Here is a 16,188-nt window from a genome sequence, read left to right on the forward strand (position 1 = left end):
CACCGTTGCATACAATACTTTTTCTACCATCAATCACACACACAAATCACACAATACACTCACTTTTAATAGTTTTCTAAAATAAAAATCAGGCTTGAGAAAATGAGGTAAGTTAGAGTCGTTTTTTGCCAACTTTGTCGCGTCTGGTAAAAGTTATGGCCGGCGGAAACGGTCTGGCATTGATGATAACCAATTTCTAACAACGTGCTCTAACACATATATAAAAATCAGCCTTGAGAATTTAAGGAAAGTAAGCACTTTTTTTTTTCACCTTCATCACTTGATAGCAAAAAATTGGCCGATGGGCCGAACTAGAAAATATGCACACATTAAACGCCGATGTGAACCCTACATTGTCCCAAAGTTTCATACTTGAGAATTTGAGGAAGGTCTGGCGGGCCTGGGCTCTTGATCTATAACTTTCGTGAAATACACTCTGTTTCCTGGATTTTTGACACAAAGTTTGATAGCTTGAAAAATATGTCTATGGTTCAGATGTTTTTTTTTTCTGTTTATTTGGTAGTAATTTTTTTATACGCAGTACGTTAAAACCCAAAAACATACAGACATCTTTTATATAGGGTTTTAAAAAATCTACCTATGCACGACCCATTTACAAATGACGAATAACAGTACGGGGTAGAAATAACGTATTTTTCAACTTATTGATTTCTTTTTGCAGAGCTCCACGCAGCAGCTAAAGAGACGGTGACACTCGCGGAGCAACGTTTCGTGAGCAAGCAGGATGAGTGGCAGTTCGACAGCAACTGGCAGGAGGTCCTCAACCATGCCATCATCAAGGTAAGTTAACATTCTTTGCCGGCATATATTACCTAATTAGCGGGATAATATGAGGTGCGAAAAGGGACCTGAATAGCGAACTCCGAGTTTCTTATTTTGTTTGTCTATTCTGAAGGCTTATATAGGCTTATATTATTTATATCTCTTATTCTCTTCTTTAAATCCTTTTACCCTCTGCTGGGGCACATCTCAGACACTGGCGATCAAATATCTGAAAGAAGCGCGTTCCTAGCACACAGTCTAAGCTCGTGTAGGTGAACGCGTACTATGCTTGTATGAGTGAAATATGACAGGTCGACTGTTCGCGTTTTTTACAGGCGGTAACTGTGAGGTAACCGAGAGGGGGTGGGCGGAACTTGCAGCGAGGAGCGGGAGTGGCCATACGGGTTTGGGGTGTAGGACTCGAATCATATTTTTTCGTAAATATTATTTATACAGACTTATATTAACTAGGTATCGTTTTAGTTGTTAGTATGGTATCCATTAGGGGGCGTCCATTAATCGCGTCATACTGCATAGGGGGGAGGGGGTCATGAAAATATCACCAAATATCACCACCACCAATATGGGGGGTGGGGGGGTTAGGAACATATCACGTGTATTTTTTTGTTACACTGACGTAAAGAAAAATCATATTTATGAGCTATTTTTATATCAACTTTTACAGTCAGAACTTGCGTTGTGCAGTGCAAAGAGAAAAGAATAGAATAGAATATAATTTATTCGTGAACACAGTCAAGATTAATTACACATTTAATTCAAAAAAGGAGTGTACAAGTTTCTAATGGGTCGGCAACGCGCACGTGACACCCCTTGAGTTGCGGGCGTCCATAGGTTGCGGTGACCGCTTTCCATCAGGCGGGCCGTATACCTGTTTGCCACCGACGTGGTATAAAAAAAAAAAAAAAACATTACAACACAAACAGAAAGGAATGAAGTGCCACGAAATGGCCTCATCTCAGCGTGTACACGGACAGTCGGTTATGGTTATGGACGGTCAACCTAATCATGGCAATGAAAAACCAGCCAAGAGCGTGTCGGGCCACGCTCAATGTAGGGTTCCGTAGTTTTCCATATTTTTCTAAAAAACTACTGAACCTATCAAGTTCAAAACAATTTTCCTAGAAAGTCTTTATAAAGTTCTACTTTTGTGATTTTTTTCATATTTTTTAAACATATGGTTCAAAAGTTAGTGGGTGGACGCACTTTTTTTTTCCTTTTAAGGAGCGATTATTTCCGAAAATATTAATATTATCAAAAAACGATTTTAGTAAACCCTTATTCATTTTTAAATAACTATCCAACAATATATCACACGCTGAGGTTGGAATGAAAAAAAATATCAGCCCTCACTTTACATGTAGGGGGGGTACCCTAATAAAACATTTTTTTCCATTTTTTATTTTTGCACTTTGTTGGCGTGATTGATATACATATTGGTACCAAATTTCAGCTTTCTAGTGCTTACGGTTACTGAGATTATCCGCGGACGGATGGACGGACGGACAGACAGACATGGCGAAACTATAAGGGTTCCTAGTTGACTACGGAACCCTAAAAAAGGCGGCAAATTTGACAAATGTAGAGCTCACCGACCAACTGTCTTCAAAAAACGCGTGCCTTCCTAAACCTTGACGTTGGCGGAATCATAGACGAGCCATAACACTTAAAAACCGGCCAAGTGTGAGTTGGACTCGTGTTGCAAGAGTTCCTTACATCACATGAAGAGCTTAAGCGCATCCGGAGGCGCTAAGTCATTTTTGAAAATAAAATAATCGATATTTTGAACAATTTATAAAAAACCGGCCAAGAGCGTGTCGGGCCACGCTCAGTGTAGAGTTCCGTAGTTTTCCATATTTTTCTCAAAAACTACTTAACCTATTTAGTTCAAAACAATTTTCTTAGAATGTCTTTATAAAGTTCTACTTTTGTAATTTTTTCGTATTTTTTAGGGTTCCGTAGTCAACTAGGAACCCTTATAGTTTCGCCATGTCTGTCTGTCTGTCCGTCTGTCCGTCCGTCCGTCCGTCCGTCCGTCCGTCCGTCCGTCCGTCCTTCCGTCCGTCCTTCCGTCCGTCCGTCCGCGGATAATCTCAGTAACCGTTAGCACTAGAAAGCTGAAATTTGGTACCAATATGTATATCAATCACGCCAACAAAGTGCAAAAATAAAAAATGGAAAAAATGTTTTATTAGGGTACCCCCCCTAAATGTAAATTGGGGGCTGATATTTTTTTTCATTCCAACCCCAACGTGTGATATATAGTTGGATAGGTATTTAAAAATGAATAAGGGTTTACTCAGATCGTTTTTTGATAATATTAATATTTTCGGAAATAATCGCTCCTAAAGGAAAAAAAAGTGAAGTTTGGTGAAGTGAGTGAGAAGTTTGGTTTCTAATTTTCACTTTTACTCCCCAAAAGTGGCCCCTATAGTTGTTTTTTTATTTTATTTAAATTACATGCCCGTCTTTGAGTCACAAGTTTACATATGTGTGCCAAACAAGGTAATCGGTTCAGTTGTTTCGGTTCAGTGGTTTCCTTTTTGAGGTACGGAACCTTAAAAATGAGGGGGCAAATGTTTAATTCTCATAGAAAATTTGAATTTCGCGCCAAGATTTGGTTGATTCGTGGGTTGGAAAAAAGTCTACTTAAGTTGTCAAAAAATTACACGTCATATTGGCCAGGGGGAGGGGGTCCTGAAAATATCACCAAAGATCACCATGGGGGAGGGGGGGGGGGTCTAAAATAAGCCAAAAACGTATGACGCGATTAATGGACGCCCCCTTAGGCCATTACGCCCATTACTCATACCCATGTTATGTTTATAATAAATATAAATATAGCTGTTATAAACAAAACATGGGTAATGGATAACATTGCCAATTGTTGTACTAGATCGACAATTGACCCTGCTTATATTGATAGCTCGTAACGTAACAGACTGGTGATAAACAGATAAAAACATGTGTACAAGTTTACAATTTTTTATGTTATTTTCCAGGTTATGGACGCAGAGAAAAGAAAAGCAGAGAGCGGCCGCGAGCACCAAAAGAAAGCCGCTGCCTTCATCGCCGCGGAAAAGAAGGTCGCCCAGCTAGAAGACAATTTGAAACGCAACATCATCAAGTCACGCCTCTACTTCGAGGAGAAAAAACTATGCGACGAGCAGCTCCAAACACAGAACAAGAAGATCGAGAAACTCCAACGACTCATAGCCGATGCTAAATTCAGGTACTCAAAATCTCTTAAAGCTCTAGAGGAAATATCCGAAGAAATTCATAGAAGGAGGGGCGAGTATACCGGCAAAGATATCCCTGTAGGCCCGCGCGAACCAGGAGTAGGCGCGGAAAGAGACCCCATACACGATGAAGTTAAACTCGATGAGGAAACTGATGGAGTCGAAAAAGACGAGGAATCTAGTCTCCAAGAACTGAGAATGCGGGTGAGAGAACTAGCACTTAAACCTATAGATAGAACTGATGTTGAAACAGATGAAGCTTGGGCGCTAGAACTTAATGAAACCATCAACAAATTAGACCAACTTCTGATGATGAAGGAAAATAACCAGCAGAAGAGGTCTAAGTTCACAGCTAGCTCTCCAAGAAATGCTAGCGCACCGTCCACAAGCACGAATTCAGCTTTCAAATACAGTCAACCACCGAGTGACTCCTGGAAAAACGAAACTAATCTAACTCGTGTCAAATCCAGGAGCCGCGAAGTCATGTATGACCACAACCCCATACCTATAAGCAAGACGGAAAAATCTAAAAGCATGATGTCTTTAGATGTCTTAGCTTTAGCCCGAGATACTAATATTATGGACAGGGAATCTTACCTTAAAGCGGTTATTGAAGATAAGAGTCCGACTGGGACGTACACTGAAAGCAATTCCGATAGGAATGATAGTCCAGATGAGATCTTATTGGTTGAGTGTGATTCTAGCGACTCTACACAGAATCCTGTCATAAGAATGACAAGCTCTACTGTCACTGATAGCGATAACAGTTGAATTAAAGGGGAATAGAGTCAATTGTCTAAAAAAATGTTGCATATCTGTTTTCTAAGTAAGTTTTTTCATAAAATTTGTATTTGCAGGTTATGTTCGTGTGTTGTATGTTTAGAGTTTGAATTTCATTTAATTCATTTTGATACTTGCGATGTTATAAAATGAAATAAAAATGGAACAACGACAGTAAGTTTCAATTCAGTAGTATATTTAAATTATAACTGTTTATAAAATTATTTGAAATTTTACGAAAAGTAAATTTTAAAATAGTTTACGTCAGAGAAAGCGAGACAAACTTGTCTCATTTCAATATTGGATAGACATTATGAAGTTATGTTATAAATAAAATTGGCGGCCAGTAAATTTAAATAAAACGTAAAATTGTATGAAAATAATTTTAATTTCTCAGTAGTTACGTTTAATGCCAAGCTTGTCTTATTTTACAAAAATATCTAACAATATTTAAAGTTAGATTGATATTATATTTAGTTAATTAACTCGTTCATAATATTTTGCTCACTTTAAATTAGTTCTAGTTGTTTATATGTCGGTGGCTGATCATAAAAACCGGAGGACCGTAGAGCTTCTATGTAATCACACTAATCACAAAATAAATAATAGTACTTAGACAGAAAGGACACTGCCTACAAATTCTAAGTTTGACAGCAGTTCAGGGTCAATCAACCAATCAATCAAAATATTCATTATTCAAATAGTCAACTCATCATCTTATTCTAAATATCAGAGCAATTTATTGGTGCAATGGACAATATTGTTTTAAAACTACATTGAATTAATAAAATAATTTCAAATCGAATCGTCGAATCGTCTTGCCCCTTTCTAATGCATGGCACTATTCCATTGACTAATTAGGGTTGCCAAAACCCACGTAACTATCTAATCTGTGGTAGCGCAAGCAAAAGGAAGTCAAGTTGTAGGTACCAACCCTAAGCGCTACGTAGCAATGCGACCCGAACGTTGCCGGAATCGCCCGATCGGGAAGGTTCAACCACGGGTGTAATGGTATATTTTGACGATAGTCATATTAAAACCAACAGATAGACAGGATAAGTTTCTTATACCTAGCGATCGACTGAGGGAAAGATTTTTTTTTTCATATTTTGCAATATGACTAGGAGTTTACGACCTTCGGATCTTATGATCGGCCGCTCACATACTATAGTCTGTATCTTTAGATATTTAAATAAATGTAAACGAAATCTACCCTCAAAAGGCTCCTTAAAACAGTTAAGGGTTAATAAAAATATTATGGTTGGTTATGAAACAATGTAACTACCCAAAAATACAAATTATTTGTTTACGTTTTTTTTTAATATCTAAAAGTACAGAGTATAATAGTTCGTAAAAGTAAGCGTTGAAGTTATCGCGTAGCATTAAACACATTTGTTGACGTTTTTAAATAAAAAGTATCACATTGTGCCTTACCATAAGGACGAAATTTGGTAGTATCTTTACACGAATTACTTGTTAGAGCGTTCTTATTCTTAAGCGACAGTTTGGTACCTTTTGCTTAAAAACTGCACATATTTTCATCCACATTTTTGTACGTATTTTTGTTCTAATACTTCAATAGGTTGTTTTATAGTATTGTTAACTAATAAGATATTTTTAGAGCCATATCATTCCACCGATTAGCTCACAAATCTTATTTAGTTGTTTTTCACGTACACGTAATAATGTAGAAGTACCAATATTAAGGCACGATTGTATGTAGTACTTAAGTTACTACTAGAAACCAGCAAGGCTTTCTCAAATTCTCAGAAAAGTAGTAGGTAGGTACAGTCAACCAATTTGAAAAATAGGTCACTGTAGAACCTTAGCACAGTAAACGTCAATGTGACTTTACTAGTAAGGCAAATAGGCAAGCCGGTTTAAATGAGACAGGGTTCTAGAGTGGCCTAGGATTCAAATTGGTTGAGGTACATTCAGATCTATACTTTTACAATTCATTGTCGTGAGTTCTTTTTCTTGGCAAATTAGTCAGAGCCTGTTGCGTTTCGTTCGCCACAGAGCGTAAATCTAAAAATGGATTCTTAATGTAAGGATGTTATGAGTGATTTTCTAAAATATTTGAAATTTTAAACTATCGGTATGTGCTCACCTTATTCGTACTTCTATAACTTAGTTTTATTCCTACTTCTGGTTGTGTTTTGTTTTATAGGTAATGATAGAAATATCGATGGGAATGTATGTGCGAGTGATGTTGAGAAGACTGCACGGTAATGATTGGTACTTACACGGGGTTGTAGGATGTAAGGAATGTCTATCTATGAAAATGAATTACTAAATACACTAAAACGATATGTATAATATAATTTTTTTGCATTTAAGGATTATAAAACATAAAAATACAGGGTGAATACCGTTCAAACTTTGCACAGTGATTTTTGAGGTCATAATGAACAACTTATCGCGGGACCAATGCTCAAATTATATTATATTATAGGACATTCTTACACAGATTGACTGAGTCCCACGGTAAGCTCAAGAAGATTTGTGTTGTGGGGAATTGAGAATAAATTGGCTGTTCCATGAGCGAAATGAGCGAAATGTGTGAAATGAGCGGCATCATGACAGTCGAAATGTATGAAACAGCCAATTATTAATGCGATTTCCTCATTGGTCCCATGATAAAGGTTGTTCATTATCACCTCAAAATCACAGTATAAGGACGACTCAGTAGTAACTCTCCGACAGCGGCGACGCGAAAGGTACCAACTGCGTTCGAAAGCACGTGGTTGAACAAAATTACTATAAATGTTACTCGACATGGTCCAAAGTAGGATGTTATTATTAAATACTATTAACTATAAGTATTAGTATAATAATGCAGGCGTCCATAGGTTACGGTGACCACTTTACATATATCAGTCAGAAAACAGTCAGAAAACAAAAAATATCATTATGCATTATTATGCACGTTTATTATTCTTACGTACACGACGTTTATCCGTTATTTATATATTTTTTTATAAGTAGTGCCATTGTGTCAATCCAAATCTGCTGTTTTAATCTATTTTTATTTTTACGTATTTATATCGACTAATGGCCAGCTTTTTTAGTGAAATACCCCTATGTGCGACGTGCTTGTGTGCACCCCGCGGCGTACGTTTGTTAGAGGAGTTATTTTATTACTGATTTATACTGCGTCTAAAGTCAGTATGCAATGTTTTCACGTGTAATTATATGTGAAAGAACTATGGAAACATTCAATCAAGTTGAGAAAACGAAATTTAAAACTTTTTATCGAAAATAATTGACGAATTTATCTAATTATATTTATAATTTTTCTACTCGATTTTGCCATAAATAATCAATTTAAATAAATTATGGAATAATGCACTCATAAATGTGACTCAATGTTTAAATAATTTTCAATATAATTAATTCACGCACGTGGTTCTAATCGCATACTTAATGAATATGCTCATATGAATTTTCTAACAATTTTATAGCTAATACATGTAGTTAGTATGATATATTTGAGAGAGCACTAAAATGTCATTAGACTCACTAGAAAATGAAAATTATAGATTGTATCTACGAACTAATAGTCTAACTGTGTAACTTCGAAGCAAAGTCCGGTATTTTATCAAGGTGAATGTAGAAAATATAATATTATTTGGTGGGCAGGAAATACCATCATCATTCATACCATACCCTAGGCTTGACCAGAAATATAAGACTACCCGCCATGTTGCGGAATTTCATTATAACTACTTTCTTCATACTATACTGAACTATCACCGCATAGGTACATCAGCAGGGTTAGCACATGATTGCCGCGAGATAGACTTCCCGTCCTTATGTCATTAATACAGTTAGAAGAAGACGTGTCATCTATCTCGCGGCAATCATGTGCTAGGCCTACAGAATAACAGCGCCCTCTTGACAATAGTCTGACAGTTGTATATTTTTGGTTAGCGTGCATAGCCGGATGCACAAACGCTTACGAAACGAAACGCTCGTAGATATCTATGTTTATCGCTCTTGCGTATTGGCGCGACAGAGCCAGACTACCTTTCGCGGCGTTTCGTTTTCGTTTCGCGTCATAGCCATGCCATTCGGCTACGGGGCCAGGTTTTACCAACCCTCGCTGCATCTACTCTACCAGTAGAGGGTAAAACCCACATTGTAAAAATCCTTAATTTGTAGTTGACACATTTAGGTGCGCATCCCTACGTTAGATATTTTTCTCCTCACTAGCTCGGAAACACGTGTTTTGTCCTTTAATACCAGCGGGTAAAAACGCATTTTATCCACTAGTGGGTAAAGTAAATTTGACCTTGAATAAAGTCAAATTAAATGATGTAAAATTGATAAAAGTAGGTGAATCTAGTAATAAAGATGATTTACCACCTGTGGAACTACTGGAAGCAGTGATAAATGCATTTTTTGCGTTGTAGTTTCCTCGCTATAGTGAGGGGAAAAGTTTTGTGTTACACACGGGTGCAAATGTATTTTTCCCCTCACTAGCTCAGAAACACGTGTTTTGTCCTTTAATACCAGCGGGTAAAAACGCATTTTATCCACTAGTGGGTAAAGTAATTTGACATTGAATAAAGTCAAATTATCTGCTTTAAAATTGATAAAAGTAGGTGAATCTAGTAATAAAGATGATTTACCACCTGTGGAACTACTGGAAGCAGTGATAAATGCATTTGTTGCGTTGTAGTTTCCTAGCTATAGTGAGAGGAAAAGTTTTGTGTTACACTCGGGTGCAAATGTATTTTACTTCTCGTGTGTTAAAAAACTCGCAAGTTCAGGATTCTATTCTCGAACCACTCGCTTCGCTCGTGGTTCAACTATAGAATCCTTTCACTTGCTCGTTTTTCAATTCCACACTCGGCGTTAAAATACAACTTTGCCCCCTTGTATAACAAATAACTATTACTTCTCGTACTCGGCGTTAAAATACAACTTTGCCCCCTTGTATAACAAATAACTATTATGGAGCAGGGCCTACTGATGGGCCTGAATAATAAATATAGAAACACTAACAAATTGACATTCTACGAAATATCATGATTCTTCAAAAATAAACTTTTTAATAATTACTCTGTTTTTCTTAACCCTTTACTGCATACGAAGGCATTTATGGCCGATATGATGTTGAACGGAATTGAGAATTATTAGCTTGTCCTGTGCGAGAGCAGGTGTAGGTGTACGTTATGTATGTATCCATACTTACTTACAATATTATAAATGGGAAAGTGTGTTTGTCTTGTTTATCCGTCTTTCAGGGCAAATCGGAGCGACGAACTGACGTGATTTTTTAAGTGGAGATAGTTGAAGGGATGGAGAGTGACATAAGCTAGCTTTTGTCTCTTTCTAATCCCCCACTTCCCTAATATGAATGATGGAAGTTTGTATTGCATACACTTGAATTAATCTGTTTTAGATGACAGCGAAGCTCCAGAGCGCCAACTAACAGGGTTATGTACAAAAAAAGACACATTCATAGAAGACATTTATTTATAAATGATAATATTGATAATACAATACATTCGATGAAGGCACTTCTGAGGAGACATAGTTAAATTATCCACAGTGAAGGAATGACTTTGTTATAATAATCACAAAATAATAAAGAAATATAAAATACATAAAACACCTTGATCACGAAACCCAAATAAATCATGGACGTGTAAGTAAAATTAAAACTACAAAAATCTAAAATCTCATGTCCTTTACCAAAAAAAGATTAAATTAATTTCAGAACCTTAAGAAATAGTCAACTAGAGGACTTTTTTACTCTTGAACAACAAAGATGTCAAATGAAGCGCTCAACTTTACACCAACCTTCCCTTTCCCTCCCTTCCGCCACAGATTATTAATAAAGTTACTAAACGTAACAGATCCTTCACTTGCCCGCAAAACGACAAATACCTACGCTTTATTCAACTAATACTAATAAGTTACTACGTAAAACTCTAAAGAATAGGTACGTGCCACGCGACTACACAGGCGGGCGCCCTCGGCCACTTGTCCATTCGAATGAACGGCTAGCGTGTAGGTACTTAAAGGGCTGACAACACCCAACTGCGCAAAATTAATGTTACTTGCGCAGTTTTTTAAGACAAACTATTAGTTGTAGTAAGGCAAGTAAATTATATGTTATTATTCATTATTTTTCAACGAACATAGCCGTACTCGATACACGATTTAACGAAATCGGCTCGATAAAAAAAAATTGCAAAGATTGGTCTCGAGTTCATCATTTAACGGTTCTATGTCGTTCAATTATTAACTTAGTTGTCTTTAATTAAAATTACAATAGCAAAAAATTATGCATATCTAAAACACTGACGAAACAGATTGCACAAATAATGAATCTTTCTATTTTATTTTAATATTTTTCCGTACTTTTCGTACCTAGCCGCCGGGCTGTTTTAGTGACATCGCGCTCTCACTTACTCCCATGCGAATAGACAGTGTACGCTAGCGTCAAGGTCATTGGGTGTTGTCAGCGTCTTAACGCACGATCGCGAGCGAGTGACGTAGGCCTGCTTCTGCCCTGAACACATGTCGACACCTTTGTTAGTCAGAATTAGCAAACATTTTGTTTTTACCTCCGTTTTTTGTCAGATATTAGTAACTTAAAATTTTAAAGACACTGAAACGTTAAATAGCAGAAGATATGTTACATTTTAGATATTCATATTACCCGGCTTATTACTCTTAATTAGACATCGTCATTTATTAATTGTACATTTTATTTATCTACATTTTCTAAAAAATACTCAACATCAAAATGTAATCAGCATTGCTAAGACACTAAGCTAAGATTAAAGACACTGTTTTTTGACAAAACTTAAAAGGCAATTTACTCGCAATTAAGTTTCCCATCTGACTAGCCGGGTAAAATGGCTATTGGCTAATAGTGGCAGCATAACGACACACAGACCACATTCATACCATAGATTTATTGATGCCATTAGATGTGTAACTGTAGTCTAAGACCAATTCTTAGAATTCGACTTAAGATTAAGGAAAGGGCTTGATAACACCAGAAAAATGCATGCTTGCATAGTTTAAGTAGCATAATTTTGCGTAAAACCAGCGTGACTCAGGGGATCGTAACCATGGCAATAACAGACAAGAAAAAGTTGAGTCACCCTAGAACGATACAAGAAGTAGGTTTTTATATGTGATAACCGTGCGTGGACGGGGCGGGTCGCTTGCTAGCCAATAACACGGCGGGTGTAATATACAGATTTAGATGAAAGAATGATGATTTAATTTCGTTCATTCAATTCATGCCAACTTTAGTGAATCCATACGCTTGTATATAATTATCGTGGTAAGTGTGGTTATCTAGAATTTCGCGTTGAACAAGATAATCTATCAAATTCTAGGTTTATAAGTTACACATCTTACAAAATTAATGATTTTTTCTATACTAAAGTAGGTAAAAACATTTAAAAGTCGACAACATCCATAATAACATTCCATTGAACAATATAATTATTAATCAATACATACAGGGTGTTTTGACTACCCTGTCAACGATTACTTAAATTAATTTAGAATAGGGACACTTATCGAAACATTTGGCGCCGCCCTTACATATAACGAGAATTTTAATACCTTATTAGGGTATGAAAGAAGGAATAAAAGGTATATCTTAAGTCCTTTTCGACCAAACTGGAGCGAACTTTAAAGGCCTAGCCAAATTGGCAATTGCACATAAATGCTAAAACGAAAAAAGAATCTTTTAAATTTTGGGCGTTTACCATCAACATATTTCATTTTGGCTAGGCCCCGGATTATAGTCATCCCAGGTTGGCCATTTGACACTATGAATACTACATATTATGGACTATTTACGGTTTGATTTTTAAGCTCGAAATATCGTTTCTTAAATATCTCTTTTTAGAATACCTCAGAAGCATATAATTATGTAATTTATTTTCTAATAATTTCAGAGTTTTGTCAGATACATAATGTAATACTTTATACCTAAGTAGTATTCCCCATTGAAAATAATAATTAATTAATATTATTTAGTGGCTAAAACAGTATTATACCAATATTTAATTTTTCTTTGAAGTGTTTCTTTTATACTTTAACCACAATAAAATAAATCTATGAAATTAATATACATATACTGAAATATGAAAACTTCACCCGTCATCGGGCCATACTATTTCCAAATATGTATTTGAATATTTATATGCATGAAAATATATCACAATTATTACTATTACTAGCTTTTACCCGCGGCTTCGCCCGCGTAATAAAAGTATTCATTACGATTTTCATTTGGATCCGTAGGGACCGTAGGTTTCTCTGTAGGTATATTTATCTGCGATTATTTCGATTGCACATAATACTTTTGCTTGCAATGATTGTAGAAATATTACACATCGACCACAGCGTAGGTCATTCTATATACGCTGGGGAAACCTTTATAAACATCCCACATAGCCCGTATTTCGACACTATGATCGGTGGGTAAAAAGTACTTTTCTCTATTATCCCTTACAATTTTTTACATTTTGCTTATACTTATCGCAAACGTAATCTTCAAGCAAGCAAACAACGATCGTCTTAGAGCACATTGATTGTAAGAGACCGCCGACCGATTATCCGTATCCCGCTAACGATACCCATATTATCCGTATCGCTATCGCTATCGCTATCGCTATCGCTATCGCTATCCCTATCGCTATCCCTATCGCTATCCCTATCGCTATCCCTATCGCTATCCCTTATCAAGATGTTTAATGATATAACACTTTATGTTCTCGCGTTTTGTACACATATTTAAAGTCACAATACAGGTCGAACGCGATTAATTAACATTATTTTTACCTTTTTTCCCAACGTTTCGGCCAGGTTGCACTGGCCGTGGTCGCGGAAGACTGACGTCCCAGCAAAATGTCACCGGAGATGTAAACAACACAAAACTACCCGATATTAATTTATATAAATGTTCGGGGTAGACAAATAAATATAATCTACCCGCTTTTAGTTAATGTTTATTTCCCACCATGTTTATTTTAAAGGTAAAAATAATGTTAATTAATCGCGTTCGACCTGTATGTGCCTTTAAATATATGTTTAATGATTTCTTATCAAGTGCTAAAATATAAAGTTTCATGGTTTTATCATTTAAAATTAAGAAATCCCATACAAACTTTCAACCTCTTTTTCAACCCCTTCATCCCTTTTTTCGAAATAAAAAGTAGCCTATGTTCTGTCTCAGGGTCTAAAGATTATCTGTTCCAAATTTCATCAAAATCGGTTGCGTGGTTTAAGCGGGAAAGCGTAACAGACAGACAGACAGACAGACAGACAGACAGACAGACAGACAGACAGACAGAGTTACTTTCGCATTTATAATATTAGTATGGATGGATATGGATGGATATGGATTAGACACCAAAATAGCACTTCTAATACAGCTTAACAAAAAAGAGAGAGAGTTGTAACTCCATACATCAGTAAATGCGTGTTATTTATATAGGCATAGTTATAGTGACATCTAGCGACAATCACGCGTCAACTAGCGTAAATTATCATTAAGTCTAATACACAGAGAACCTCCTATAGAGTGCCAATATTGTAAATTTTGTGCGCGCTACAAATCACCAGTGTTTGGGGCGCGGAGCGGAGGAGCGGGAGGGGAATGTGTTTAGCGCGCTGCGATTGGTCGTTTCGAGGACGGCAGGCAGTCGCGCCAGATAAAAAGGGAGTCGCGTAAGTAGCCAGTGTAAGTTGACCTATGCCGGCTCTGAATAAATTATAAATATGACTTATTATAATACCGTCTGTTTTTAAATTTGATCTTCTTGTCCTTTCCACACCATTTCACACTACAGGTGGACATCTTTAAGGCATCAAAATACCCTTTTTCAATATTTTTATTGCGAAAAACACGAGCTGCTTTCGGGTCGGTTACTTGGTCGTGACTGATCGGGCACGGCGAGCGCCCGCGCTTATATCATGGCAAATACAAGTAAGGCTGGTGACCGCGAGTCGTCTTGTAATGGATGTCTATAGGGGTTGGTCTGTGTTCTAATATTAAATTTTTGGCAGACGAGACACTGTCGATACCTATCTAGTATCGAGTAGTGGTACTGATAATCGTGCTATTTGACGCATGATTGACGCATAATTGTCGCTAGATGTCACTATAACTATGCATATACAAATAACTCGCATTTACTGATGTATGGATTACTCCGCCCTTACTTATTCCTCCATGGTAGAAATGGAACTTTATTTTTTAACATACATTTATAACTTTTCTCATACAAATAACACTCAATAGTTGCCACATGCAAAACGGTGGCGCCTGCTATTCTCTACTCAGTTTTGCCAGGTTGTAGATCTAGATAATAATTGAAACCAGTAGACAAACATAAACACAAAATTACCACATACAACAATTGTCTTAACGAAGAATTTTCGCTACATACCTACAGCAAAAACTGGTTAACAAATCTAAGAACACATAGCAAGTTAAAAACAATGTAGGGTAGATCAGTATATGTATAAAGATTTTTGTTTAGAAGATCGTCATATGGTAAAAACTCTCAAATGTGACGTCCATGTGGCATCACATTGTCTCTGGACAATATGGTACCTTTTTAGGGTTCCGTAGTCAACTAGGAACCCTTATAGTTTCGCCATGTCTGTCTGTCCGTCCGTCCGTCCGTCCGTCCGTCCGTCCGTCCGCGGATAATCTCAGTAACCGTAAGCACTAGAAAGCTGAAATTTGGTACCAATATGTATATCAATCACGCCAACAAAGTGCAAAAATAAAAAATGGGAAAAAATGTTTTATTAGGGTACCCCCACTAGATGCAAAGTGGGGGCTGATATTTTTTTTCATTCCAACCCCAACGTGTGATATATTGGTGGATAGGTATTTAAAGATGAATAAGGGTTTACTAAGATCATTTTTTGATAATATTAATAGTTTCGGAAATAATCGCTCTTAAAGGAAAAAAAAGTGCGTCCCCCCCTCTAACTTTTGAACCATATGTTTAAAAAATATGAAAAAAATCACCAAAGTAGAACTTTGTAAAGACTTTCTAGGAAAATTGTTTTGAACTTGATAGGTTCAGTAGTTTTTAAGAAAAATACGAAAAACTACGGAACCCTACACTGAGCGTGGCCCGACACGCTCTTGGCCGGTTTTTTATTGATAACGTCGCCTACAAAGTCAGAAAGAAGTACTTGTACAGTCTGACCATAGCCATAGATTAAATATAACAAGATCATACCATCCCATACATTAAAATGCGATCGCCTAAGACCGCGCTTACACTCCACCACACATAGATGGCGCCACAAAAAAAATGTCTTGTAACTTTCGATTATACTTGTAGACGGCGTTAAGTGTCAC

General features: G+C 36.7%; 1 protein-coding gene across 1 annotated transcript in view; it reads left to right on the forward strand.

Moving 5' to 3' along the window:
- LOC125227923 (SH3 domain-binding protein 5 homolog) overlaps positions 1-5,407 on the forward strand; it is a 38,475-nt gene extending 33,068 nt beyond the window's left edge. Inside the window, 2 exon segments of the mRNA XM_048132328.1 lie at positions 683-801; positions 3,804-5,407. Coding sequence (XP_047988285.1) covers positions 683-801; positions 3,804-4,811 — 1,127 coding nt within the window. The 3' untranslated portion in view covers positions 4,812-5,407.
- Positions 5,408-16,188: the final 10,781 nt, after the last annotated feature.

The sequence above is a fragment of the Leguminivora glycinivorella genome, chromosome 7 (genome assembly GCF_023078275.1).
Source record: "Leguminivora glycinivorella isolate SPB_JAAS2020 chromosome 7, LegGlyc_1.1, whole genome shotgun sequence".
In the NCBI taxonomy this organism is placed as follows: domain Eukaryota; kingdom Metazoa; phylum Arthropoda; class Insecta; order Lepidoptera; family Tortricidae; genus Leguminivora; species Leguminivora glycinivorella.